The 18,967-nt window shown below is 61.4% G+C and overlaps 1 protein-coding gene across 1 annotated transcript in view; it reads left to right on the top strand.

Annotated features, from left to right (window-relative positions):
• Nucleotides 1–16,506, top strand: part of LOC100078210 (USP6 N-terminal-like protein) — a 55,702-nt gene extending 39,196 nt beyond the window's left edge. Inside the window, exons 6-16 of the mRNA XM_029061588.2 lie at nucleotides 772–852; nucleotides 1,077–1,184; nucleotides 1,967–2,076; nucleotides 3,497–3,545; nucleotides 6,996–7,116; nucleotides 10,560–10,654; nucleotides 11,824–11,889; nucleotides 12,578–12,677; nucleotides 13,537–13,689; nucleotides 15,233–15,945; nucleotides 16,051–16,506. Coding sequence (XP_028917421.1) covers nucleotides 772–852; nucleotides 1,077–1,184; nucleotides 1,967–2,076; nucleotides 3,497–3,545; nucleotides 6,996–7,116; nucleotides 10,560–10,654; nucleotides 11,824–11,889; nucleotides 12,578–12,677; nucleotides 13,537–13,689; nucleotides 15,233–15,945; nucleotides 16,051–16,506 — 2,052 coding nt within the window. The remainder of the gene's footprint in view (nucleotides 1–771; nucleotides 853–1,076; nucleotides 1,185–1,966; nucleotides 2,077–3,496; nucleotides 3,546–6,995; nucleotides 7,117–10,559; nucleotides 10,655–11,823; nucleotides 11,890–12,577; nucleotides 12,678–13,536; nucleotides 13,690–15,232; nucleotides 15,946–16,050) is intronic.
• The last annotated feature ends 2,461 nt before the right edge of the window (nucleotides 16,507–18,967 follow it).

Below are 18,967 nucleotides of genomic sequence, written 5' to 3'. Positions count from 1 at the left end.
GAGAGCTCAGGGAATCAGAGGCGGGGAAAGGGGCGAGGGGCAGGGGCAGAGGGCGAGGGCGGGGCCCGCCTGCCGCCACGCTCGGGGGCGGGGCCTCCCTCGGCCTCGTCCAGCTCGTCCAGGTAGAAGCCGTGCCGCTGGCCCGGAGACGACCGGCGGGAAAACGGGCCTCTCCCAGCGGCGCACCTCTTGGGGTGGCGGGGACTTGGCGGAGGGCGCCCAAGGGGCCGCGGCGATGGCTCCGTCGAGCTGGACTATCTGCGGAGCGCCCGCCGCCTGCAGGATACTAACCGGGCGCTTAGGAGGATTCGGAAGAGGGCGAAGCCCCGATGCCCGCAAGCGCGGCGGGAGGAGGCGGCGGCGGCCCCCCGTGCCGGTCTGTCCGGCCGCTCCGGCGGGCGGCTTCCCGGCTCCGGTTCCAGGCCGCGGGGCCGTCGGAGTCGGTCGGTCGTATTCGTTGAGCGCTTACTGCGTGCGGGGCACTGCGGGGGAGGGCCGCGCCGCGGGTGGTGCCCGGGTGCCGAGGTGACTCACGCAGGGGGTTTGCGATGCCCCGGGGGAGGAGAGGGTGGGCCGGGGCGGTGGATCGGTGGGTAGGGAATGGGCCTGTCCCGTTGTCGTATTGTCCTCTCCCAAGTGCTTAATCCGGTGCTCCGCACCCAGTTAGCGCTCAATAAATACGAGCAGCTGACCGATTGGAAGAGCGGTGGGCCCGGGCGGTGGCCTTGGGTGGTGGGCCTGGGCGGTCAGTGCCGTCCCCTTCGTTTCCAGCAAAAGCTGCAGGAGATCGAGCGAGTGAGCAAATGGCTGAAGATGCTCAAGAAGTGGGAAAAGTACCAGCACAGCGACAAGGTCAGGGGGCCGGCGGGGGGCAGCGGGAAAGAAGCCGGGGGCCGAGGGAGGGCGTGGAGGGGGAGGGGGCGGAGGGTCCCACTCACTCCTCGGTTGGGTTCGCAGGGAGCGGGCTAGGAAGAGGGGGAGATCCGCTCCCCCGGGCCTCGGGGCGGGGGCGGGGAGAGGGCACGCTCCCCCCCTTCGCCCTCCCGCACCCTCACCGGGCCGTCCGTTCCCCGCAGATGTCCCGCAGGGTCTACAAAGGCATCCCTCTGCAGGTGCGTGGCCAGGTGTGGTCACTCCTGCTGGACATCCATAAGATCAAGTCGGAGAACGACGGCAAGTACGAGGTACGGGCGGGCCGGGGCTGAGGCGGGGGCGACGTTCGTTCATTCATTCAACCCTCTTTATTGCGCGCTGACTATTAATAATAATTACGGCGTTTGGTGGGTGCTTACGATGTGCCGGGCACTACTCGTTCATTCAATAGTCTTTATTGAGCGCTTACTATGTGCAGAGCACTGTACTAAGCGCTTGGAATGTCCAATCTGGCAGCAGATAGAGATAATCCCTGCCCAGTGACGGGCTCACGGTCTAATCGCGCTGGGGTAGATACAGGGTCAGCGGGGTGGGCGCAGTCTCTGTCTCTCATCATTTTACAGATGAGGGAGCTGAGGCCCGGAGAAGTGAAGGGACTTGCCCCGGGTCACCCAGCAGACGAGTGGCGGAGCCAGGATTAGAACTCTTGACCTTCTGATTCCCAGGCCCGGGTTCTAGTCACTAGGCCTGCGTGCAGAGCACTGTACTAAGCGCTTGGGAGAACAATAAACAGACACATTCCCTGCCCAAGACGAGCGGGGAGGCAGACGTTAATAGAAATAAATAAATGACAGATATGGACATAAGTGAGCTCACTGGGGGCAGGGAATGCATCCGTTATATCGTACTGTCCCAAGTGCTTAGTTCAGCGCTTTGCACATAATAAGTACTTAATAATTACAATTGAATGAATGAAATGCCGTGGGGCTGGGAGGCGGGGGACGAATGAATCCCCGCGTCTCTCCCGGCCCCAGCCACGACGGATTTTAACGCCCGCCTCCTTCTCCTCTTCCCCTTCCCGTCCCCCCGCCAGAAAATGAAAGAACAAGCGAGAAGCTTCTCGTCCGAAATCAAGCAAATAGACCTGGACGTGAATCGCACCTTCCGGAACCACATCATGTTCCGGGACCGCTTCGGCGTCAAGTGAGGAGCGGCGGGAGGCTTCTGCTCGTGCCCCGAGGACCCCTCCCCTTCCTCCGCGGGCCCCCCGGCCTGAGGGGGTCTGCCCACCCGGTGGGCCCGGGCAGCGGAGGAGATGTCACCGGGCGGGGAGGATCCGGTCCCCGCCCAACTTGCTGAGGCTGGGTGGGGGGCTGGGTGGATCCGCCCACCCCCGGCCCCCCCTCCCGTGGCCCGGCGTCGGGGCTTTCGAGCCCACGGCCTCCAGGGTGTCCCCTGGCCGGTCTGGCGCGGGAAGCAGGAGCACCTGCCCTCCGGGAGGTCCTGGCTGACATCTCCGGCTGGATCCCACCATCCTAGCGAAAGATAATCATAGTAATAATGATGATGGTGTTCGTCAAGCGCTTACTATGTGCCAAGCACCGTTGTAAGCACTGGGGGAGATACAAGCAGGTTGGACACCGTCCCTGTCCCGCCTGGGGCACCCAGTCTCCGTCCCCATTTTACAGACGAGGTCACTGAGGCCCAGAGAAGTGAATGGACTTGCCCAAGGTCACCCAGCAGACAAGTGGCGGAGCAGGGATTAGAACCCACAACCTCTGACTCCCCAGCCCGTGCTCTTTCCCATCCCCGGTATCCGGCCGGCTCCCACGATTCCAGCAGGAGATCCCCTTCCCTTCCCCCCGCCGAGTGCCCGGCCAGAGCCCTCCTTCTCAGACGGATATCACCCCCAGTGCCCATCCAGATAATAATAACGTTGGTATTGGTTAAGCGCTTACTATGTGCAGAGCACTGTTCTAAGCGCTGGGGGAGAGACGGGGGAATCAGGTTGTCCACTTGAGGCTCCCAGTTAATCCCCATTTGACAGATGAGGGAACTGAGGCCCAGAGAAGTGAAGTGACTTGCCCACAGTCACACAGCTGACGAGTGGCAGAGCCACCATCCCAGCAGGAAATGCCCACCCAGGGCCTGGCCGGCTCCCACAACCCCAGCGAAAGATTCCCTCCGAGTGGCCGGCCGGCTCCCACCATCCCAGCAGGAAATGCCCCCCACCCAGCGCCCGGCCGGATGCCTCCATCCCAGCCAAAGACCCCCTCAAACGCCCGGCCGGATCCCACCGACCCGGCTGGAAATCTCCACCCCTCAGTGCCCGGCCTGCCCCCCTGTTGCCAGCAAAAGATCGCCACCGGTGCCCGGCCCGATCCCGCCGTCCCAGCGGGAAAACCCCCCGCCTCCCAGCTCCCGCCTCCCAGGAGGAGATGCCCCCGGTGCCCGGCCGGGTCTGGAGGAAGGGCAGGCCCCGGGTGGGCCTCGAGCCGGGCCCGGGCAGGCTCCTCTGCCGCGCGGCCATCAGCCCCCGGGGCCGGAGCTGCCTCGGGGGGCGACGGGGGCCGGGGAGGACCTCGGCCGGTCGGTCACCCGCGGACTCCGTCTCCCCTCACAGACAGCAAGCCTTGTTCCACGTCCTGTCCGCCTACTCTGTTTACAACACGGTGAGTGACGCGGGGCGCCGGGAACCGCCTCCCTCGAAAAGGGGCTGGGGAAGGGGCCGCAGCTCAGAGTTGCCGGACCTCGGCTCCGCTACGCTGGAAGCTCCTGGGGGGCCGGGGTCATCCCATAATTATAAGAATAATAATAATAAGGTATTTGTTAAGCGCTGTGGGCCGGGCAATGTAAGGTAATCGGGTCGGGCACAGTCCCCGCGTGGAGTAATACTAATAATAATGTTGGTATCTGTTAAGCGTTTACTGTGTGCAGAACGCTGTTCTAAGCGCTGAGGTAGATACAAGGTAATCAGGTTGTCCCACGTGAGGCTCGAAGTCTTAATCTCCATTTTCAGATGAGGGAACTGAGGCACAGAGAAGCGAAGTGACTTGCCCACAGTCACACAGCTGATAAGTGGTAGAGCCCAGATTAGAATCCACAACCTCTGACTCCCAATGACCCCAGTGCTTAATACAGTGCTTGGCAACTCATAAACACTTGAATACCACAATCGAACAATGAATGGTACTTACTGAGCGCTTACTGTGCGCGGAGTGCTGCACTAAGTGCTTGGGAGAGTACGATTAGCAGACATAGTAAGCGCTTAACAAATACCGCAATTATTATCATTACATAGGGCTCACAATCTTAATCCGCCTCTAAACTGTAAAATCATTATAGGCAGGGGACCTATGTACTCCCGTCCAAGCGCTCGGTACAGCGCCCGGCACATGGTAAGCGCTCAGTACATGCAATTGATTGATTAATCGCCATTCTACAGACGAGGGAACTGAAGCCCAGAGAACTGAAGTGGCCGGCCCAAGGTCAAACGGCAGACGAGGGGCAGAGCCGGGATTAATAATAATTGCGGTATTTGTTAAGCACTTACTGTGTGCCAGGCACTGTACTAAGCGCTGGGGTGGATACAAGGAAATCGGGTGGGACACAGTCCCTGTCCCACGTGGGGCTCGCGGTCTCAATCCCCATTTTCCAGATGAGGGAACTGAAGAGAAGTAAAATGACTTGCCCGAGGTCACACAGCAGACAAGAGGCAGAGCTTGGATTAGAACTCATGACCTTCTGACTAGGCCACGCTGCCTCCGAGGTCATTCTGACTCCCAGGAAGGACCAACGACAGGGGTCGGAGCGGGGGGGATCAACCAGCGTGGCTCAGTGGAAAGAGCACAGGCTTTGGAGTCAGAGGTCATGGGCTCGAATGCCGGCTCGGCCACTTGTCGGCTGTGTGACTTCGGGCAAGTCACCTCACTTCTCGGTGCCTCAGCTACCTCATCTGTAAAATGGGGATGAAGACTGCGAGCCCCACGTGGGACAACCCGATTCCCCTGTGTCTACCCCAGCGCTTAGCACGGTGCTCGGCACATAGTAAGCGCTTAACGAATACCAACATCGTTATTACCTGGTGGCACGGAGGAGGAGGTTGGTTCACTGTGGCTAATTTCCCCTAAATAATAATAATAGTCATTCGGTCGTATTTATTGAGCGCTTAGTGCGTGCAGGGCACTGTACTAGGCGTTTGGGAAAGTACAATGCAGCGCTGAAGGGTGACATTCCCTTGCGGACGACGAGCTGACAGTCTGGGCCGGGGGAGACAGACGTCGATACAAATAAATGAAATGACAGATGTGGACGTAAGCGTTGTGGGGTGGGGAGAAGAGCCAAAGGAGCGAGTCGGGGCGACGCAGAAGGGAGTGGGAGATGAGGACAAGAAAGGCTTAGTCAGGGTAAATGACGACGGTATTTGGTTAGCGCTTACTATGTGCCGGGCACTGTACTAAGCGCTGCCTTCTTTTCCTTGCCCCCACCTGCATCACCCGGGCCGCACAGCACCCTGGAGGAGTTTGCGGAGGGTGAGGGCCGGGCGGGGGAATTATACCGGTGCCTGTCGACTTGTTTTGCCGTCCGTCTCCCCCCTTCTTGACCGTAAACCCGGTGTGGGCAGGGATCGTCTCCCTTTACCGCTGAATTGTACTTGCCAAGCGCTTGGTACAGTGCTCTGCACACAGTAAGCGCTCATTAAATATGATCGAATGGATGAATCAATCAGTGGCGTTTATTGAGCACTTACTATCTGCGGAGCGCCGTTCGAAGCGCTTGCGAGAGCACGGGAGAATTAGCAGACATATTCCCTGCCCACAGTGACCTTACTGTCTGGAGAAAAGCGGCACAGCCTCGGTTTCCCATAATCAGAATAATAACGATGGCAATCGTTAAGCGCTTACTTTGTGCCGAGCACCGTTCCAAGCGCTGGGGTAGACCCAGGGGAATCAGGTTGTCCCACGTGGGGCTCACAGTCTTCATCCCCATTTTACAGATGAGGTAGCCGAGGCACCGAGAAGTGAAGTGACTTGCCCAGGGTCACCCGGCAGACAAGTGGCAGAGCCGGGATTCGAACCCAGGCCCGGGCTCGAGCCGCTATGCCATGCTGCTTCCCATGATGCTCTCCCGCTGGGACGGTCAGACCCGCGTGAATCACTCCCGGATCAGCGCCAGAGGGAAAATGGTCTCCGGGAAAGGGTCCGACCTGAATTCTTTCTGTAGCGTCCTCTTCCAAGTGCTCAGTCCAGTGCTCCGCGCACAATACGCTCTAGCCCAGTGGAGAGGCCTGGCAGCAGTGCGACCTAGGGTCCGGGAGTCAGAAGGTCCTGGGTTCTAATCCCGGTCCCGCCGCTTGTCTCTCGTGTGACCCTGGGCAAGTCACTTCACTTCCCCGGGCCTCAGTTCCTTCTTCTGTATAACGGGGATGAAGACTGTGGGTCCCTTGGGGGACCATGTGAACGACCTGATAAACTCGTAATAATAGTAATAATGATGTTGGTATTTGTTAAGCGCTTACTGTGTGCCAAGCACTGTTCTAAGCGCTGGGTTAGATACAGGGTAATCAGGTTGTCCCTCGTGAGGCTCCCAGTCTTCATCCCCATTTTACAGATGAGGGAACTGAGGCACTGAGAAGTGAAGTGACTTGCCCAAAGTCACAGAGCTGACAGGTGGCGGAGCCGGGATTAGAACCCGTGACCTCTGTCTCCTAAACCTGTGCTCCTTCCACTGAGCCACACTACTCGTATCGACCCTGGCCCTTAGAACAGTGCTTGGCACATAGTAAGCGCTTAACAAATACCATATATATGTATGTGTGCATCTATATCTACCCCAGGGCTTAGTCCAGTGCTTGGCGCATAGTAAGCGCTTAACAAATACCATCATCATTATTATTGCTAGTACTATTTGTCTGTTCATTTCTTTCTTTTCTTTCTTTCTATTAATGTCTGTCTCCCCCTCTAGACCTTGAGCTCGTTGCGGGTAGGAATGTGTCCGTCTGTTGTTATAGCGTCCTCTCCCAAGCGCTCAGTGCAGTGCTTCGCACACGGTAAGGGCTCAAGAAGTACGATCGAATGAACGACGCCCCATAATCGTGATTATTACGGTTCTTATTCCTGCAGGAAGTGAGCTACTGCCAGGGCATGAGCCAGATCGCGGCCATCCTGCTGATGTATCTGAACGAAGAGGACGCCTTCTGGGCCCTGGCTCAGCTCCTGACCAACGAGAAGCACGCCATGCACGGTCAGGGGGAGGGGAAAAAGCGGGTCGGGGGGCTCGGGACCCCCCCCCCCCCGGGTCCCGTCTCAGACGCCGGGGGCCGGTCCGGGGGCCCGCGGGGGCCCGTGGGTGGGATCGCCCGCGGTCCCGGGGGCGGAGGAGAGGCTCGGACGGGCTTTGGCAAAATGGCACCTGCGGCGCGGTGACCTTTGACCGCCCGGCCCGGCGCCCGTGGGACGTCACGGGGGTCTGGGGGTCCCGTCACCAGCAGGCAGCGCTCCCGCCGGGGCTGGCACGGGGAGGGCGGACCCGGGAACCTTCCTCCTCTCCGGCCCGGCCTTCCGGGGGCGGTGTGAGGGAATCGGCATCCTTGTTATTCATAATAATAGTAATGATAATTGTGGTATTTGTTAAGCGCTTAGTATGTGCCAAGCATCGTATTGAGTGCTGGGGTAGATACAAGATCATCAGGGGTTTTTGTGGCATTTGGTAAGCGCCTACTATGTGCCGGGCAATATACTAAGCACCGAGATAGATGCTGGGTAGTTATTATAGACAAGCAGTGTAGCTCAGTGGAAAGAGCCCGGGCTTGGGAGTCAGAGGTCATGGGTTCGAATCCCGGATCTACCACTTGGCAGCGGTGTGACTGTGGGCAAGTGTCTTCACTTCTCTGGGCCTCAGTTCCCTCATCTGTCAAATGGGCATTAAGACTGTGAGCCTCACGTGGGACGACCCGACGACCCTGTATCTCCCCCAGCACTTAGAACGGTGCTCTGCACCTAGTAAGCGCTTAACCAATACCAACATTATTGTTGTTATTATTATTATTGTTATTGGTAGTAATAATAATCATACTTATTGAACACTTACTGTGTGCAAAGCACTCGGAAAGAGCACGGGCTTTGGAGTCAGGGCTCATGAGTTCGAATCCCAGCTCTGCCACTTGTCAGCTGTGTGACCGTGGGCGAGTCACTTAACTTCTCGGTGCCTCAGTTCCCTCATCTGTAAAATGGGGATTAAGACTGTGAGCCCCACGTGGGACAGCCTGATTCCCCTGTGTTTACCTCAGCGCTTAGAACAGTGCTCTGCACATAGTAAGCGCTTAACAAATACCAACATTATTACTAAATGCTTGGAACAGTACAATATAATCAGGTTGGGCCCAGTCCCTGTCCCCTATGGTGGTCGCAGTCTTCATCCCCCTTTTTCAGATGAGGGAACTGAGGCCCAGAGAAGTGAAGCGACTCACCCAAGATCACACAGCAGACACGTGGCAGAGCCGGGATTAGAACCCAGGACCTCCTGACAGGCCCCGGCTCTGTCCACTAGCTTCTTGAGGCCGGGGATCATGTCGATTAACTCTATCGTCCTCTCCCAAGCGTTCAGTGCGGTGTTCTGCACACAGTTGTCGTTCGTTCAGTCGTATTTATCGCGCGCTTCCTGTGTGCAGAGCACTGTACTAAGCGCTTGGAAAGGACAGTCCAGCAATAAAGAGGGACAGTAGACTGGAAGTTCCTTGAGGGCAGGGATCATGGCTGTTAATTTTGCACCCTGGTTATTTACCCCCCCCCCCCCCCCAGCCCCACAGCACTCACATCCATAGCTGAAATTTTTTTGATATTAATTAAGGTCTTTCTCCCCGTCTGGACCGTAAAGCTCTCTGTGGGCAGGGAATATGTCGAGCAACTCCGTTGTATCGGACCTTCCCAAGTGCTCAGTCTAGTTCTCTATACCCAGAAAGTGCTCAGTAAACACCGCTGCCTGATGGATCGATTCGTTCAATCGTATTTCATTCAGTCGTAGAGAGAAGCAGCGTGGCTTAGTGGCAAGAGCCCGGGCTTGGGAGTCAGAGGACGTGAGTTCTAATCCTGGCTCCTCCACCTGTCTGCTGGGTGACCTTGGGCAAGTCATTTCACTGCTCTGGGCCTCAGTGACCTCATCTGGAAAATGGGGACTAATAATAATAATAATAATAATAATGTTGGTATTTGTTAAGCGCTTACAATGTGCAGAGCACTTTTCTAAGCTCTGGGGGAGATACGGGGTCATCAGGTTGTCCCACGGGAGGCTCACAGTCTTCATCCCCATTTTACAGGTGAGGTCACTGAGGCACAGAGAAGTTAAGTGACTTGCCCACAATCACACAGCTGCCAAGTGGCAGATCTGGGATTCGAACCCACGACCTCTGACTCCCAATAATAATAATAATGTTGCTATTTATTAAGCACTTACTATGTGCAGAGCACTGTTCTAAGCTCTGGGGGAGATACGGGGTCATCGGGTCGTCCCACGTGAGGCTCACAGTCTTCATCCCCCTTTTATAGATGAGGTAACCGAGGCACAGAGAAGTGAAGTGACTTGCCCACAGTCACCCAGCTGCCAAGTGGCAGAGCCGGGATTCAAACCCATGACCTCTGACTCCCAAGTCCGGGCTCTTTCCCCTGAGCCACGCTGCTTCTCTCTTTAAAAGTGTGATTAAAAGATTAAAAGCGTGAGCTCCACGTGGGGCAACGTGATTCCCCTGTATCTCCCCCAGCGCTTAGAACAGTGCTTGGCACATAGTAAGCGCTTAACAAATACCAACATTATTATTATTGAACACTTGCTGTGTGCAGAGCACTGTTGGTCGTACTCTCCCAAAGTGCTCTACTCCTCCCCTTCCTCCTCTTCCCTCTCATCCGTGGTTTTTATTGAGCGCTTACAGTGTGCAGAGCACTGTACTAAGCACTTGGGAGAGTACAGTGCGACAGAGTTGGTAGACATGATGCCTCCTCTTCCTCCTCCTCCTCCCCTTCCTCCTGCTCAACCAATCGATCAGTGGTATTTATTGAGCGCTTACTGCGTGCAGAGCACTGTACTAAGCACACGGGAGAGAACAGAAGAACAGAATCGGCAGACACGTTCCCTGTCCACGGTGAGCCTGCAGCGAGGAGGGATCCCCACGGGCTTGGGACTCAGAGGACGCGGGTTCTAATCCCGGCTCTGCCCCTCGTCTGCTGTGCGACCTCGGGCGAGTCACTTCACTTCTCTGGGCCTCAGTGCCCTCATCTGTCAAATGGGGATGAAGACGTGAGCCCCATGCGGGGCAGGGACTGTGTCCAACCTGATGATCTGGTGTCCAACCACAGGGCCTAGAAAAGTGCTTGGCACCTGGTAAGCGCTTAACAAAAGCCACAATTATTAGCGAAGCTTGTTGAGGGCGGGGAATGCGTCTGTATACTGTTGTATTGTCCTCTCCCGAGTGCTCAGCACAGCGCTCTGCACACAGTAAGTGCTCATTAAATGCGATTGAATGAATGATTATTACTCCTTCCCTCCTTCTCCTCCCCCTCCTCCTCCTCCTCCGTGTTTCCTTCCCCCCTCCTCTGGCTCCTCTTCTTCCTCCCCTCCTCCTCCTCCTCCTCCTCCTCCTCCCCCTCCTCCCCCCTTCCCGCCCTCCCCTCCCGTCCCCTCCGCCACCACCGCAGGCTTCTTCATCCCCGGGTTTCCAAAGCTGCAGCGGTTCCAGGCTCACCACGAGCAGATCCTCAGCAAGCTCTTCCCCAAGCTCAAGAAGCACATGGTAACCACCACATCCCCTTCCTTCCCCTTTCCGCCTCCGGGACCCCCGGCCCCCGGGCCGCCCGAGGCTGTCAGATGCGCTGGAGTGGAGGGGGCCGGGGGCAGAAGGCCCCAGGAGGGCTTCTTGTGGCTACTGGGCCCCCGGAGGTGGCAGATGTGACTGTGGGCGAGTCACTTCACTTCTCTGTGCCTCAGTGACCTCATCTGTAAAATGGGGATGAAGACTGTGAGCCCCACGTGGGACAACCTGATCACCTTCTATCCCCCAGCGCTTAGAACAGTGCTTTGCACCTAGTAAGCGCTTAACAAATACCACCATCTGGATGGTGCCGGAAGGGCTTCCCGAGGCCGTCAGTTGCCCTGGGATGGCAGAGGGTTTCGGGGGGAGCGACCAGCAGCGGGGAGGTGGCCTGGGGTAGCAGAAGGCCCCAGGAGGGCTACCGGCAGCGTTCGGGTGTCCAGGGCAACTTACTGTGTGCAGAGCACTGTACTAAGTGTTTGGGACAGCAATAAACCATGGCAATCCCTGCCCCCAACGAGCTCACAGTCTAGAGGTGGAGGGAGACAGATAGCAATCCGGATAAATAAAATGACAGATGTGGACCTAAGTGGAGAGGGGCTGGGACAGGGGAAGGGCAAAGGGAGCGAGTCGGGGCGACGCGGAAGGGAGTGGGAGAAGAGGAAAGAAGGGGCTCGGTCAGGGAAGGCCTCCGGGAGGAGGTGGGCCTTCAATAAGGCTCTGAAGGCAGGGAGAGTCATCGTCTGTGGGATTTGAGGAGGGGGGCCGTTCCGGGCCGGAGGCGGGCCGGGGGCCGGGGGTCGGTGTTGAGATGGGGGTGATGGAGGCACAGTGAGGGAGGCTTCAGGGAGGCTCCAGGGAGGCTTCCTGCGACGATCAGTTTCCCACAACCCCGAGACCCGGGCAGCCGGGAGAGCAGGGGGTCTCGGCGGGAGGACGGGGAGAGGGAGGGAGAGGAAGTGGTCGCCGGCCCCTCGCTCCCCAGCCCCGGGTCCGGGCCTGGCTCGGAGCAGGAGCCTCCGCCTGGGCGGGCCGGGCCGGTCCCAGGGAGGCTCTGGCGGAGGGGGGGGTCCCCGACCCCCTGGGCCGAACGCTCGGAGCCTCCCTCCACCCGGCCCAGACGTGCGGATCCTTCGCTTGTGTCTCCTCAGGACAAAGAACAGATGTCCACGGGGATCTACACCACCAAGTGGTTCCTGCAGTGCTTCATAGATCGGGTAATCCATCGATCAGGCAGTCGATCGTAGTTACCGAGCGCTTACTGTATGCGGAACACTGGACTGAGCGCTTGGGAGAGTCCAACATAACATGGCTCACTGTGTGCCCGGCACTGGACTGAGCATTCGGGAGAGGGCACTGCGATAGAGTTCCTTCAGGGCTGGGGGCTCTCACGGTTCTCCGGGCAGGGCCCGAGACCCCAAGGCCCACCTCCACCCTCGCCCCTGGCAGTCCCGGGGCTCGGCCAGATACCGCCGGGTCCGGGGCGGGGGCGGCTCCGGGCTGGGCGGGGGCGCCGGACACCTCCGCCTGGTGGATCCGGGCTGGACCGGGGCCTCTGCCCGGCTCCCGGCCCCGGGGCGGGGGACGTTCGGGGCTGAGGATGGAGCGGACCTGGGGGGCGGACGGAGAGGAGGGGAGCCAGACGGGAGCCTGGTGCTATTCCAAGTCGAGGGGGTCACTCCGGGGAGCCGAGGAGGGGACGGCGGACGGCGGGGGCAAGTGGCCACTGGAAAGACCCCCCCTCCCCGAGCGGAGGGGGACCCAGTTGGCCTAGGGGCCTCGGGGGGGAGTCCCGGGGTCCCCGGGGGGAGCGATCAGTTACCAAAGGCCCCCGGAGCCGGCCGGGAGGCCGGGGCGGCCGGAGGAGCCGGACTGAGGGCGGGGCGTCCGACTGCTTCTCCCCAGACGCCGTTCACGCTCACGCTGCGGCTCTGGGACATCTACATCCTGGAGGGCGAGCGGGTGCTGACCGCCATGGCCTACACCATCCTCAAGCTGCACAAGAGTAAGAGTGCCTCGGCGGGCGGATGGGCGGGAGACACCTTGCCCGCGGGGGAGTCGGGGAGGAGAGAGCCGGGACTGGCAGACCCCCGGGCAGACATCCGGACGTCCTGCCCACAGGGCCCATTCCCACAGGGCCCATCGCCACGTGGTCTAAGTAGCCCATGCCCCCAGGGGCCAGTACCATATAGTGTAAGTAGCCCTCACCCACAGAGGCCGGTGCCAAGTGGTATAGGTAGCCCTTGCCCACTGGGCCCAGGGCCACATGGTAGAAGAGGTCCCCACCCACGGGGCCTGCTTCCACGCGGTCTAAGTAGCCCCTGCCCAAAAGGCCCAAAGCCACGAGATATGAGTAGCCCCCACCCAGAGGACCCAGTGCCATGTGGTGTAAGTAGCCCCCGCCCACAGAGCCCGATGCCACGAGGTGTAATTAGCCCCCGCCCACAGAGCCCGATGCCATGTGGTGTAAGTAGCCCATGGCCACAAAATCTAGGCCGCCCCCCACACCCTCACCGCCCATTCAGGGTGATGAGTGGGTGAACGCAGACCTCCCTGCGTGAGCCGGTGCCCAGTGGCTGGGTGGAGGGCGCTCAGCCCCACCTTTGGGCCAATCGCCTCCCCCGCCGGAGGCCTGGGGCCGCATCCCTCCCGGACCACGGGAGCCCAGGCGGGCGAGGTGGCCACGGATGCCATCCGGCCCCACCCGCCTCTACTGCCCTCCTGGCGGCCGGACTTCGGAGCTCCGGGAATCCCCCCGGGCGCTGGGCCTGGGCCCCCGAGAGACAGAGACAGACAGAGAGCGGGGAGACCCCTGGGGAGAGGTGGTGCGGGCCCGTGAGCAGGGCATCCTGGAAACTCCCCAGAGCGGCTGCTGAAGATGTCCCTGGAGGACCTGCGGGAGTTCCTGCAGGAGCAGATCTCGGGCTCGCTGCACTTCGAGGACGACCTGGTCATCGACACCCTGCAGGCCTCCATGGCCGAGCTGCGCAAGATGAAGTTCGACCTGCCGCCGCCCGGTAGGAGGGGAGGGCCGGGGACGGGGCGAGGGCGGCGGAGAGGGAGCGGGACGGGCGTGTACCACCCCCGGGGACCGGCTCCCCGTTTCCCCGCATTGCGATGCCAGAGCCATCGAGGACACCCTAAATAATAATAATGTTGGTATTTATTAAGCGCTTACTGTGTGCGGAGCACCGTTCTGAGCGCCGGGGGAGATACAGGGTCATCGGGTCGTCCCACGTGAGGCTCACGGTCTTCATCCCCATTTTACAGATGAGGTCACTGAGGCCCAGAGAAGTGAAGGGACTCGCCCCCGGTCCCACAGCTGACAAGTGGCAGAGTCGGGATGCGAACCCATGACCTTCTGACTACCAAGCCCGGGCTCTTTCCACTGAGCCACGCTGCTTCTCTAAACTCTGGTACTTGTTAAGTGTTTACTGTGTACCAGGCACTGTACTAAACCCTAGGATGGCGACAAGCCAATCGGGTTGGACGGGGACCGTGTCCCGCGTGGGGCTCGCGGTCTTCGCCCGCCCCGGACGGACGAGGGAACCGAGGCGCGGAGAAGCGAAGGGACCTGCCCAAGGTCACGTGGCAGGCAAGCGGTGGAGCCGGGATTAGAACCCAGGGGCTTTTGACTTCCAGGCCCGGGCTGTAGCCAGTAGGCCATGCTGCTTCTCACTGGCATCCGTTCATTCTTATAGTCGTATTTATTGAGCGCTTACTGTGTGCAAAGTGCAGAGAATTCAGTAGTATTTATTGGGCGCTTACTCTGCGCAGAGCACTGTACTGAGCGCTCGGAATGGACAGTTCGGCAACACATAGAGACAATCCCTGCCCACTGACGGGCTTACAGTCTAATCGGGGGAGACAGACGGACAAAAACAATAGCAACAAATGGAATCGGAGAAGGAACGAGGCTCAGTGGGAAGAGCCCGGGCTCGGGAGTCCGCGGTCGTGGGTTCGAATCCCCGCTCCGCCACTTGTCAGCTGGGTGACTTTGGGCAGGTCGCTTCACTCCTCTGGGCCTCAGCGACCTCGTCGGCAAAATGGGGATTAAGACCGGGAGCCCCAAGTGGGACAAGCTGATGATCTCCTATCTACCTCAGCGCTCAGAACAGTGCTTGGCACATAGTAAGTTCTTACCAAATACCATCATTATTATTATTGGGAGAGGACAATATAACAACCGGCAGGCACATTCCTGCCCACGATGAGCTCAGAGTCTAGTGGGGGAGACAGACGTTAATATAAAGAGATAAATAGAGAAATGAATAAATAATCGATGGATATATACAGATATGTGCATAAGTGCTGTGGGGATGGAGGGAGGATGAATGAAGGAGCAAGTAAGAGCGGCCCAGAATGGAGTGGGAGAAGAGGAGAGGAGGGCTTAGTCAGGGAAGGCTTCTAGGAGGAGACGGGCCTTCGATAAGGCTTTGAAGAGGAGAGCAATTATCTGTCGGATATGAAGAGGAGCTTAGAACAGGACTTGGCACATGGTAAGCGCTTAAGTACCATCGTTATGATGATGATGATGATGATGATGATTTTTCTCTCAAGCCAAAGCCGACGAGTTCCCAAAGAAGCCTCTGGGCCTGGAGCTGTCCCTCAGCCCGGTGCCCGCCAAGCCCGCGGCCAACGGCCGGAGCAAGCCGCCCGGGAGCCCGGAGACCCCCACCGACCCCCTACCCCAGGGGCCGCCCCCGCCCCGCCGCAGCCCCGCCGCCACCGGGCCCGGCCTCGGCCCGACCACCGGCCCCACGGGCCCCGTCCCTCCCGCCGCCCTCCCCGGACCCCGGGCCGGGCCCGGCCTGGACGCCCACGCCGAGGAGAGACGGCTCCGGGGAGGTGACCGGGGACCCCCTCCCTTGGCGCCGTCTTGCTGCCCCGACGGCGAGGCCGAGGCCCTCTGTCCCTCCGCCCCCGAGGACCCTGTCGTCCCCCCTCGCCCCGAGGACGGGGCCCCCCCGGACTCCCGGGAGCCGGAGGCCGGCCCCCTGGACGGCTGGACCGGGGAGGAGGAGGAAGAGGAGGAAGAGGAGGAGGAGGCCCAGTTTCCCGCCGCGCCGCAGGCCCCGGAGTGGGAGGCGCCCGCCCAGCCGTACCCCTTCCCGCCGCCCCCGCTCCCCGAAGAGCTCCTGCCCCTGGGGACCCTCCCCGAGGACAGCTGGTACCCCCCGCTCCCTCCGCCCGGGGCCCCCGACGAGCCCCTCCACCTGCCGCCGCCCCCTCCGAGCGCCGCCGCGGATGGAGAGCCGGGCCGAGACCAGGAGGCCCTTCCCGCCCCGCCGGCCCCCGACACCGAGGAGACCCTCCCCCTGACCCTCGGGGCCGCCGGCCGCCCCCCGTCCCGCTCTGCCGACCTGCCGCCGTGGGAGGCCCCGGGGCCCGGCCTCGCCCCGGCCTGGCGCGGCCCCCTGCCCAAGGCCTCGTCCGTCGGGGAGATGGGCGACCTCGTGGAGCGAGAGGACGGAGGGGCGGGGGCCGCGGTCCTCCGCCCGCGGCCCTCGGGCAGCCTGCCCGGCCTCTGCGACCCCCGCCCCGTCCCCGAGGGGCCCCCCGGCCGGCCGACCCCCGACCCGCCGGCCGGGGCCCGGCCCGGCCATTTCTGCCTGATCCGGACCGGCCCGCCGCTCCACGTGGCCCACGCCACGGACCGGAACCTGGCCACCGGGAAGCAGGTGGCCCTGCCCCTCACCCCCACCCGGCGGGCCGCCGCCCACGGGGACCCCGGGAGCCGCCCGCCCGACGAGAACCAGACCGAGCCCCCGGCCGAAGCCGGGGACGGCCCCCGGCCGCCGCCGCCGCACGGGCCCAAACCGGTGCCGTTCTAGGCGGGAGAGCCGGCATCGGGCGGGGGCGGGGCGTGCCCGTGGGGCGAGGGCGGCCGCCGCCGGCGGACCCCCCGCGCCCCTCGCCTTGGCACCGGCAGCGAGCCCGCCCCGCCCCGAGCCGCCGAGGCCCCCCTCCCCGGGGAGCCTTCGCACCTTAGCCGTGCGGCCCGAAAGCCGGCCGAGTGTCCGGGCGCCTCTCTTCGGGGAGGGGAGGGCGCGAGGAGGGCGAGGAGGCCAGAAGCTCCCACCCCCCGGGACTGAGGGGGCGGGCCCGGCCAGAGCGGCTGTCGGGCCCTAGGACGCGCCCGTCCACCCCCGGGCCTCTGCCGCCGCCCTCCACGTCTATGCAATAACCGGCCGTGGGCCGGGGGTGGGGAGGGTGTCTCCCCCCCGACGTCCCGTCCCCCCCCCCGGCGGAAAGGACGGCGGGTCCTGGATCCCCGCCTCCAGCTCCTCCATCCGCACCGTCCACTTGGGGCCCGTGGACACCCCCTCCCCGCTCCAGCCGACCGACCCGGGTCGGGGGCTCTGCCGGCGAGGAGCTGGGCGGCCCGCGCGGGGCAGAGGGCCCGCCGGCGGACCCTCCGGCCAGGGGCGGCTCAGACCGGGGAGCGCCTGGCCCCCAGGGAACCCCCACACCTCGCCCACTTCCCTCAGCCGGGAGCCCGGCGGCCCCCGGCCCCCCCCGCAGGGACCAGGGCCACTGGGTTTGGCCCGGTGCCCGTTGTGCCCACCCCCAGGAGGAGGCCCAGGGGGCCTGCGACCTCTCAGGGCAGGGCGACGGGGGCCACGGGAGCGGGAAAGGGAGGGGAGGGGGTCCTCGGAACCAAAGCAGCGTCGAGGCGGGGGGGCATCTCCATCCAGTGTCCCCCCCCCCCCCGCGACCCCGGGCGGGGCGTCGGCCCCGGACCCTCGCCCGCCCCCGCGCCAACCACCGTGGGCGGCCCCCGAGTTCCCGCCCAAACCGGCTGGCCGGTCTGTAGCATCGAACGGCCTGACCCGGAGCCCGTCGGCCGCCCGGCCGGGCCGACCCGACGTCCGGTCCGGCACCCCGCAAGGAGAGAACCGGGACCCCCTTCCGGCGCCATCCAACCGAGGGCGCGGAGGCGGGGGACTCCCACCTTTGACCCTAAAGGGGGGTGGGGCCCATGGTCAGGCGAACTCAGGAAAAACCCGCTCCCTCCCACGCCACCTCCGGAGCAGAAACGGGGTGAGAGGTGGGTGGCTTTGTGCAATAGCATTTGAGGGTACACAACGCAGCCACCAGGCCGCCTTGCCCCCCGCCCTCATCCCCCCAGATGCAATTCTGGGGGGTTTTAAGTGTTTAATGGGTGGTCTGTCGACAGCCTCCCCCTCCCCTCGGGCCCCAGCCCCCCACCCAGGTCTAATGTATCGAAACCGTGTCCGTCTGTACCCCAGGAAGCCAAAACCTCTGTCTCGGACCCTCCCCGCCCCCCGTGAACCGATGTATGGACGCCGCGTCCGCCTCTTGTCTCTGACGGCCGTGACCCTCCGCGTTAAAGGAGCCTTTACGCAGATGCTGTTGCCGTTTTCCTTGCGGGGAAGGGGCTTCACTTCCGGGGACCCCACCGGGCACCGAGGAGGGGTCCGGGGAGCGGGAAGAAGCCGCCGGCAGAGCTTGGGATCATCTGCCCCCCGTCCCTCTCCAGAGAGCGCATCCCGAGGCGAAAGCAAACGCGGCCTAGTGGGTAGAGCCCGGGCCTGGGAGTCAGAAGGTCGTGGGTTCTCATCCCGGCTCCCCCACTCGTGGGCTGGGAGACCTTGGGCAAGTCGCTTCACTTCTCTGGGCCTCGGTTCCCTCATCTGGAAAATGGGGATGAAAACTGTGAGCCCCATAGGGGCTGGGGATCGGATCCCATCTGATTATCTTGTACCTAGTAGGTGCTTAACAAATGCCAGCGTGGCTCAGTGGAAAGAGCGCGGGCTTGGGAGTCAGAGGTCATGGGTTCTAATCTCGGCTCCGCCGCCTGTCAGCTGTGGGTGACTTTGGGCAAGTCACCGAACCTCAGTTCCCTCATCTGTAAAATGGGGATTAAAACTGTGATCGCCTTGTATCCCCCAGCGCTTACAACAGTGCTTTGCACATAGTAAGCGCTTAACACATACCGCCCTTGTTAAATGCCATTAGTAAAAGGGGGGAGATGACTTTTTTAGAGTGCCCATCAAGTCGGTCATATTTATTGAGCGCTTATTGTGTGCAGAGCACTGCTCAGCGCTTGGGAGAGGACGATAGAATAGAGAGCCTCTCCACTCCCATCCCAGAACACAATAGTCCCAGAAACTGGAATAGAAATGGTGGTGTTTATTAAAGAAAAAATCATGGTATTTCTCAAGTGCTTACTATGTGGCAGGGCACTGTGCTAAGCACTGGGGTAGATAGAAGATAGGTTGGACCCAATCCCTGTCCCACATGGGGCTCACAGTCTCAACCCCCATTTTA

This window comes from Ornithorhynchus anatinus, chromosome 3 (assembly GCF_004115215.2).
Source record: "Ornithorhynchus anatinus isolate Pmale09 chromosome 3, mOrnAna1.pri.v4, whole genome shotgun sequence".
NCBI lineage: Eukaryota > Metazoa > Chordata > Mammalia > Monotremata > Ornithorhynchidae > Ornithorhynchus > Ornithorhynchus anatinus.
This window is presented reverse-complemented; position numbering and strand designations above follow the sequence as displayed.